The 9,563-nt window shown below is 39.3% G+C and overlaps 2 protein-coding genes across 2 annotated transcripts; both read left to right on the forward strand.

Moving 5' to 3' along the window:
* The first annotated feature begins 6,899 nt into the window (after nucleotides 1-6,899).
* Nucleotides 6,900-7,814, forward strand: LOC116858358 (vegetative cell wall protein gp1-like). Its single transcript, XM_032843118.1, has 2 exons — nucleotides 6,900-6,994; nucleotides 7,514-7,814. Exons 1-2 carry the CDS (start codon nucleotides 6,900-6,902, stop codon nucleotides 7,812-7,814), a joined length of 396 nt encoding a protein of 131 aa, XP_032699009.1.
* Nucleotides 7,686-9,305, forward strand: LOC116857727 (poly(rC)-binding protein 2-like). The gene is given in 3 exon segments (XM_032842074.1): nucleotides 7,686-8,299; nucleotides 8,301-8,463; nucleotides 8,465-9,305. Coding segments are annotated over 3 exon segments (1,047 nt in total). The 5' UTR covers nucleotides 7,686-7,862; the 3' UTR covers nucleotides 8,912-9,305.
* The last annotated feature ends 258 nt before the right edge of the window (nucleotides 9,306-9,563 follow it).

Genomic DNA, 9,563 nt, shown 5'->3' on the forward strand with positions numbered 1-9,563 from the left:
ATGGATGGTACTTTGATAGGAATTGCATTAAATGTGTAGATTGCTTTAGGTAGCATAGACATTTTCACAATATTTATTCTTCCAATCCAGGAGCATGGAACATTTTTCCATTTCTTTGTGTCTTCCTCAATTTCTTTCATGAGTACTTTATAGTTTTCTGTGTATAGATTCTTAGCCTCTTTGGTTAGGTTTATTCCTAGGTATCTTATAGTTTTGGGTGCAATTGTAGATGGGATGGACTCCTTAATTTCTCTTTCTTCTGTCTTGTTGTTGGTGTAGAGAAATGCGACCGATTTCTATGCATTGATTTCATATCCTGACACTTTACTGAATTTCTGTACAAGTTCTAGCAGTTTTGGAGTGGAGTCTTTTGGGTTTTCCACATATATTATCATATCATCTGTGAAGAGTGATAGTTTGACTTCTTCTTTGTCAATTTGGATGCCTTTAATTTCTTTTTGTTGTCTAATTGCTGAAGCTAGGACTTCTAGTACTATGTTGAATAGCAGTGGTGATAACGGACATCCCTGACGTGTTCCAGACCTTAGCAGAAAAGATTTCAGTTTTTCTCCATTGAGAATGATATTTGCGATGGGTTTTTCATAGATGGCTTTGATAATATTGAGGTATGTGCCCTCTATCCCTACGCTTTGAAGAGTTTTGATCAGGAAGGGATGCTGTACTTTGTCAAATGCTTTTTCAGCATCTATTGAGGTATCATATGGTTCCTGTTCTTTCTTTTATTAATGTGTTTTATCACATTGATTGATTTGCGGATGTTGAACCAACCTTGCAGCCCTGGTCGTGGTGAATAATCCTTTTAATGTACTGTTGAATCCTATTGGCTAGTATTTTGGTGAGAATTTTTGCATCTGTGTTCATCAAGGATATTGGTCTGTAGTTCTCTTTTTTGATGGGATCCTTGTCTGGTTTGGGGATCAAGGTGATGCTGGCCTCATAAAATGAGTTTGGAAGTTTTCCTTCCATTTCTATTTTTTGGAACAGTCTCAGGAGAATAGGAATTAGTTCTTCTTTAAATGTTTGGTAGAATTCCCCCGGGAAGCCATGTGGACCTGGGCTTTTGTTTGTTTGGAGGTTTTTGATGACTGTTTCAATCTCCTTACTGGTTATGGGTCTGTTCAGGCTTTCTATTTCTTCCTGGTTCAGTTGTGGTAGTTTATATGTCTCTAGGAATGCATCCATTTCTTCCAGATTGTCAAATTTGTTGGCATAGAGTTGCTCATAATATGTTCTTATAATTGTCTGTATTTCTTTGGTGTTCGTTGTGATCTCTCCTCTTTCATTCATGATTTTATTTATTTGGGTCCTTTGTCTTTTCTTTTTGATAAGTCTGGCCAGGGGCTTATCAATCTTATTAATTCTTTCAAAGAACCAGCTCCTAGTTTCATTGATTTGTTCTATATTTTTTTGGTTTCTATTTCATTGATTTCTGCTCGAATCTTTATGATTTCTTTTCTCTGCTGGGTTTAGGGTTTCTTTCTTGTTCTTTCTCCAGCTCCTTTAGGTGTAGGGTTAGGTTGTGTACCTGAGACCTTTCTTGTTTCTTGAGAAAGGCTTGTACCGCTATATATTTTCCTCTCAGGACTGCCTTTGTTGTGTCCCACAGATTTTGAACTGTTGTATTTTCATTATCATTTGTTTCCATGAATTTTTTCAATTCTTCTTTAATTTCCTGGTTGACCCATTCATTCTTTAGAAGGATGCTGTTTAGTCTCCATGTATTTGGGTTCTTTCCAAATTTCCTCTTGTGATTGAGTTCTAGCTTCAGAGAATTGTGGTCTGAAAATATGCAGGGAATGGTCCCAGTCTTTTGATACCGGTTGAGACCAGATTTAGGACCCAGGATGTGATCTATTCTGGAGAATGTTCCATGTGCACTAGAGAAGAATGTGTATTCTGTTGCTTTGGGATGAAATGTTCTGAATATATCTGTGATGTCCATCTGGTCCAGTGTGTCATTTAAGGTCTTTATTTCCTTGTTGATCTTTTGCTTGGATGATCTGTCCATTTCAGTGAGAGGAGTGTTAAAGTCCCCTATGAATATTGTATTATTGTTGATGTGTTTCTTTGATTTTGTTATTAATTGGTTTATATAGTTGGCTGCTCCCACATTAGGGGCATAGATATTTTCAATTGTTAGATCTTCTTGTTGGACAGATCCTTTGAGTATGATATAGTGTCCTTCCTCATCTCTTATTATAGTCTTTGGCTTAAAATCTAATTGATCTGATATAAGGATTGCCACTCCTGCTTTCTTCTGTTGTCCATTAACATGGTAAACTCTTTTCCACCCTCTCACTTTAAATCTGGAGGTGTCTTTGGGTTTAAAATTAGTTTCTTGTAGGCAACATATAGATGGGTTTTGGTTTTTTATCCATTCTGATACCCTGTGTCTTTTGATTGGGGCATTTAGCCCATTAACATTCAAGGTAACTATTGAGAGATATGAATTTAGTGCCATTGTATTTCCTGTAAGGTGACTGTTATTGTATATTGTTTCTGTTCCTTTCTGATCTACTACTTTTAGGGTCTCTCTTTGCTTAGAGGACCCCTTTCAATATTTCCTGTAGAGCTGGCTTGGTGTTTGCAAATTCTTTCAGTTTTTGTTTGTCCTGGAAGCTTTTAATCTCTCCTTCTATTTTCAATGATAGCCTAGCTGGATATAGTATTCTTGGCTGCATGTTTTTCTCGTTTAGTACTCTGAATATATCATGCCAGCTCTTTCTGGACTGCCAGGTCTCTGTGGATAAGTCTGCTGCCAATCTAATATTTTTACCATTGTATGTTACAGACTTCTTTTCCCGGGCTGCTTTCAGGATTTTCTCTTTGTCACTAAGACTTGTAAATTTTACTATTAGGTGATGGTGTGTGGACCTATTCTTATTGATTTTGAGGGGGGTTCTCTGAACCTCCTGGATTTTGATGCTTGTTCCCTTTGCCATATTGGGGAAATTCTCTCCAATAATTCTCTCCAATATACCTTCTGCTCCCCTCTCTCTTTCTTCTTCTTCTGGAATCCCAATTATTCTAATGTTGTTTCATCTTATGGTGTCACTTATCTCTCGAATTCTGCCCTCGTGGTCCAGTAGCTGTTTGTCCCTCTTTTGCTCAGCTTCTTTTTTCTCTGTCATTTGGTCTTCTATATTGCTAATTCTTTCTTCTGCCTCATTTATCCTAGCAGTGAGAGCCTCCATTTTTGATTGCACCTCATTAATAGCTTTTTTTATTTCAACTTGATTAGATTTTAGTTCTTTTATTTCTCCAGAAAGGGCTTTTATATCTCCCGAGAGGGTTTCTCTAATATCTTCCATGCCTTTTTCAAGCCCAGCTAGAACCTTGAGAATCATCATTCTGAACTCTAGATCTGACATATTACCAATGTCTGTATTGATTAGGTCCCTAGCCTTTGGTACTGCCTCTTGTTCTTTTTTTTGTGGTGAATTTTTCCGCCTTGTCATTTTGTCCAGAAAAGAGTATATGAAGGAGTAAGTAAAATACTAAAAGAGTGGCAACAACCCCAGGAAAATATGCTTTCAGAAAGTGGTTGATTTTCTGTTTCTAGAATTGCTGTTCTTCTTCTCTTCGATCTCCCGTTGGATTTGTAGGTGTTTGCAATCTTTAGATAAGCTATCTAGCTGATCTCCCGCAACCTGAAGTAGTCTCAGTTGCTACTTCTCCGCCATCTTGACTCCTCCCTCAGTACCTACAATTTTTGATGCACTGTGCTAAAAGTTTTACATAGATTGTTGAATTTTTTTTTCACAAATAACCCTATGAGCTTGTATTATTGTTACATTTTACAGATTAAGGAATTATGACTCAGAGAATGATTTGTTTAATGTCTCATATTTGATAATTCATATAAGCTAGACATAAGGATTCATAGTTTTCATGACTACAGAAAATAAAATGTACTCATCACTCTAAGACAGAGAGCTTATAAGATTTAATATGGAGTTTTTAACACTGTAATTAAAAGTTCAGATAAAATAGAATGTTCAAAATTAGAAAAGTGATTATTTATGAAAATAATAGTGTGGATTATAAAAATAACTCAATTGAAAATGGGATTTATGAAATGAATTGAATTTATAATGTATGGTTGCATTAATGAAAATAATGTTTAACATGATTAATAATGACTCTATTATGTCAAAGAAGTTATTGGGATCATAAAGACATCACTATTTCCTTAATTTTAAAGTTGAGCTGAACTTTCACAAATGAAAGTGTATGCTATTAAAAAAAAAAAACATGAAAATGCCTTCTTAAGATAGATGACCTTTTAGAAATCATCAGGGCATATAAAGTAAATCAAAAAATCATTTTCACATGTTTCTTACTGAAATCCCTTTCTAGTATTTACGGCTAAATAAGGCCTTAAATATTTTTTCTAAAACATAATGATATATATTTTAATACATTACAGAACACTTACAAATTAGTATTGTCCCACTGGTCCAAGACCTTGGAGAAATTTAGGGCTGAGATTTAGAAGCTATTTTCCATTCACCAAGTCAAATGGATTACTTGTTTTATCCCTTTGTGATATGAGTATGCATTAAAAACCAGATCCTATTCATCCAATTTATTTTTAAATACCCATTGTGAGTCTTGGTTTTGTTTTCACAAAGTGGATGGAAATAGCAAGGAAAGAGCTAAACATGTGATACTTCCGTAACTTGGTCACTGCATTCACTTGCCATCTCAGAAAGTATTCTCATGTATCCATGGAGGCCAGCTCAGGCCCTCCAGGAGGCAGAAAAGCACTGTTGGTTTTCTTGTCCTGGCACCTTGGACTGACATAGGACATAGGTTTATCTTTTTCCACTTATTTCTTTAGATCTGAATGCACTGTCATGCATAATTCTTTATATATCTCTGAGCTCCATTTGTTTTTGTCTTCCTCTCAGGCTTATGATGAACTTCTTGTCTTGCTATTTGTTTTGTTTTGTTTTGTTTTTTTAATAAGATTTCAGACTGAACAACATATACCGCTCTATAATCTGACCTGCCTCCATTACCTGCTTGATCATTTTCCCTTTTCCGTGTTCTTACCCAATTACATAGTTAACCCCCTCTTTCCCTGCACACACACACAGAGTTGACTGGGAAATGTGAATTAGAAATTCCACTATCCACACCACCAGAAAACAATTTGGAATTTGGATGTAAAGTACATATCATATTAACCTATAAAATCAATACATAGATGAAATCTGAGATACAGAGTCAACTTAAAAGAAACATAGACCCCATTCATTTGGTTAGTAATATGATATAGAAAAAAAGAGTACTATTATATCTAGTATTCAATGCTTATCTTTTCGTCCACAGAAATAATAATTAGATATAATGACATTCTTGACCTACAATTTTGTCTTGATGTCATGAAAAATTTATAACATAGGTAACATATTGTTTTTTGTTATAGCCTGGAACAAGGGTAGTCACAACCATAATGCACCTAGCTGCTTCTACAGGTAGATCATCCTCTGGGGATGGATTTTCTACACTAGTTAATAATGAGGTCCGAGCGAAGCTTCTGTGTGTGTGAAGGAGGAGTTTGTTCTGTAGCTCCTTCAAATACTGGTTAAGATGACTTTTCCTTAAAAGGAAACTTGAAGAAGATAAAGCAGTAGCATTGTTTGCTTAATTGTTTCTAAAATTAATAATCCCAATTCTGTAGAAAGTTGAATGTAAGCATTGGTGGAGTTATTGGGGATTGAGGAATTAGCCACATGCCCTGGATTTTCTACTTTGGTAGGAGCAACACCTCACTGCCTAGGCCTATAAAGTGCTGACGCATGCGCATTGTTTTCTTTCCCAACTCCGTTCCTTCTCACTTCTGTTGCTCTTTCCTATTACAGTTTTCCCTCTGTTCCGTGCCTTTCCTAAGTTCTGCTAATTCCTCCTGTTGAATTAATCACATCTCACTTTCCTTCAGGCCCTTCCTATTTTTATTAATGTTTCAGTCTCTTGAATCTGCTCCTACCTTCAGCATTGTTGTTTTGAAGGCTGGTTTCTCCATCCAGTCTATTGATTCTCCCAGAGGGAGCAAGATGAGCTTCATCTACCGGAGGAATGAGGGACAAGGCTAGGCATGGTGGAAAGCTAGGTCTCTTGCTTGCAGTGTTTGGGTTTAGCTTATGGTAACTACAACTTTAAAACAAACCTCATTCTCCGAGGATGAAGTCTCCCTTCCAACACTTTCCTTACTAATCGAAGTGACAAATCCCCCCTATTAACATAATGATGATCCCATAGTGAGAAAAAGTAACTGTCACTTCATTTCATAAAATGAACTCCCCCCCACCTTTCCTTATCTGAATTACATTACAAATCCTCCTCCATGGTAACATGGTGCTGTTCCCAAATAGCTTTATTGTAATAACTAAATTTCTCTTAAGCCAGAGTATAATACAGAGAAGAAGGTAGGAGTTGAAGTGTAACTATCAAACAGAGCTGTGACATGAGGCCTCTCTACCTGGTTTGGGCTTCCCACAGCACAGCAAATAGGTCCTGAAAGGAAGTCCAAGAGGCAAAGTGCAGACAACAAATGTTTCATGAAAATCAGACAGGAGCTTTATGGCCTTTGTTGACCTAGACTCAAAAGGTAAACAGTGCCTAAGGCCAGCCCAAATGCATGTGTTGAGAACCAGGCTCCACATCTTGATGGGGCTCTAGCAAGGTCACTTTGCAGAAAACCATGTATGATAGGAGATACAGTCCAGTTATTTTTGGAAAACTCAATCTGGGACATAAATCATATCTCCTGGGATCTGTTCAAATTCCTGAGCCACAGAATCCATGAGCATAATAAAAGAGTTATTATTTTACAGCACTAAGTCTTGGGGTAATTTGCCATGTAGCAATAGATGACCAGAACGGTAGCGTTTGAGACCATCACTATTGTAACATTTCCTGCGGCTGCAGGCAGCACACCACACCTGACCCATATAGCCCAGCTGAAGTACTCACAGCTTGCAGTTAATGAAATGAGATTCATTATGTTCTAACCTTGGAAAATAAAATGCAGACTTTATCCGAATGCCAGAGACCACTATCATGGGAGGAAAACAGATGTTTCCAGGGAACTATGAGCTTCCTTTATTTGGAGTCTCAAATATGCATCCATTGAGCTCTTTGGTACGCCCTTCCCTCTACTACTACTTGCCTGAAGACCCTTTCAAGAGAGATACAAGTAAGACTTCTGGCCATGGCAATCTTAATCTTTCCCCTCTATTATCCTCTCGCTTTTTCATTGGAAAATAAAGGAAGACAATTGGTTAAGTTATCATGATATGTATAGAAAGCATTATGACATTACTTCCTACTTGTTTTTATTCCCTCGTATTTTATGAGTATGCAAAAGCACATGTTAACTGTAGCTTCTTTACAGTCTAGCCCAGCATCCATTCCTACCTAAAGTTTAGTTTTACTCTAAAACTCACTAAGAAGCTAACTAGCTATAAATTGACATCACATGTAGCCATTCTATAAAAAAAGAAGATACACCAGACCAGCAGAGGCAGCAGCCGGAGCAGCCGCAGCCTGCGCCCTCTCCCGCCCGCCCGCCCTCCGCCGCCCTCCACCCGCCCCGGGGTCTCTTTCCCCCTTCCTCCTCCTCCTCCTCCACCTTCCTCCTCCGCCCGCCCGCGGGGCCCCCCTCGCCTTCCCGCCCGCCCCTATTGTTCCGCCCCCGGCCTCCCGCCCTTCCCCTTCCCGCCCGCTCCCCTTTTCCCCTCAGTCGCCTCGCGCCTGCAGTTTTTGGCTTTCACCCCCACCAGTGACCAAAGACTTGACCACTCAAAGTCCAGCTCCCCAGAACACTGCTCGACATGGACACCGGTGTGATTGAAGGTGGATTAAATGTCACTCTCACCATCCGGCTACTTATGCATGGAAAGGAAGTTGGCAGTATCATCGGAAAGAAAGGAGAATCAGTTAAGAAGATGCGTGAGGAGAGTGGTGCACGTATCAACATCTCAGAAGGGAATTGTCCTGAGAGAATTATCACTTTGGCTGGACCCACTAACGCGATCTTCAAAGCCTTTGCAATGATCATTGACAAACTGGAAGAGGACATCAGCAGCTCTATGACCAATAGCACAGCTGCCAGTAGACCCCCAGTTACCCTGAGGCTGGTGGTCCCTGCTAGTCAGTGTGGCTCTCTCATTGGGAAAGGTGGTTGCAAGATCAAGGAAATACGAGAGAGTACAGGGGCTCAGGTCCAGGTGGCAGGGGATATGCTCCCCAACTCAACTGAGCGGGCCATCTCCGCAATCCATCATTGAGTGTGTGAAACAGATCTGCGTGGTCATGTTGGAGACTCTCTCCCAGTCCCCCCCGAAGGGCGTGACCATCCCGTACTGGCCCAAGCCGTCCAGTTCTCCAGTCATCTTTGCAGGTGGTCAGGACAGGTACAGCACAGGCAGCGACAAGTGCGAGCTTTCCCCACACCACCCCGTCCATGTGCCTCAACCCTGACCTGGAGGGACCACCTCTAGAGGCCTATACCATTCAAGGACAGTATGCCATTCCACAGCCAGATTTGACCAAGCTGCACCAGTTGGCAATGCAACAGTCTCATTTTCCCATGACGCATGGCAACACCGGATTCAGTGCAGGTTTGGATGCATCTGCTCAGACTACTTCTCATGAACTCACCATTCCAAATGATTTGATTGGCTGCATAATCGGGCGTCAAGGTGCCAAAATCAATGAGATCCGTCAGATGTCTGGGGCGCAGATCAAAATTGCGAACCCAGTGGAAGGATCTACTGATAGGCAGGTTACCATCACTGGATCTGCTGCCAGCATTAGCCTGGCTCAATACCTAATCAATGTCAGGCTTTCCTCGGAGACGGGTGGCATGGGGAGCAGCTAGAACAATGCAGATTCATCCATAATCCCTTTCTGCTGTTCACCACCACCCATGATCCATCTGTGTAGTTTCTGAACAGTCAGCGATTCCAGGTTTTAAATAGTTTGTAAATTTTCAGTTTCTACACAGTTTATCATCCACTCGTGATTTTTTAATTAAAGCGTTTTAATTCCTTTCTCTGTTCAGCTGTTAATGCTGAGATCCATATTTAGTTTTATAAGCTTCTCCCTCCCCTTTTTTTTTGGCTCATGAATTTTTTTTTCTGTTTGTCATGGAAATGTAAGAGTGGAATATTAATACATTTCAGTTTAGTTCTGTAATGTCAGGAATTTTTCAAAAAAATTAAAAGATGGACTGGAGCTTTTTCTTTGTGAATAGAAACTGGATGCCACAGTGATTCATGTGGGTTTTATTCCTGTTGTCTTGCTGTTCTTTTTGCACCTTTTATGCCTCAGAGGACAAGGACCCTACTTGGGTTTTGAATATAAGCCTTTATTCCAAAAAAAAAAAAAAAAGAAGATACATGCACATGTATATGGGGGGGAACAATTTTATATATATATATATATATATATATATACACACACACACACATATATACATATACATATATATATACACACATTATCTATACTTATTTATGTGTGTGTGTGTG

Source organism: Lontra canadensis, unplaced genomic scaffold, assembly GCF_010015895.1.
Source record: "Lontra canadensis isolate GAN:19392208 unplaced genomic scaffold, GSC_riverotter_1.0 scaffold3, whole genome shotgun sequence".
NCBI classification, from domain to species: domain Eukaryota; kingdom Metazoa; phylum Chordata; class Mammalia; order Carnivora; family Mustelidae; genus Lontra; species Lontra canadensis.

Coding starts and splice junctions, on each gene's coding strand:
- LOC116858358 (XM_032843118.1), top strand. CDS start 6,900: ATGACCAGAACGGTAGCGTTTGAGACCATCACTATTGTAACATTTCCT. Junction 6,995..7,513: donor ACCCATATAGCCCAGCTGAA/GTACTCACAGCT, acceptor CATCACATGTAG/CCATTCTATAAAAAAAGAAG.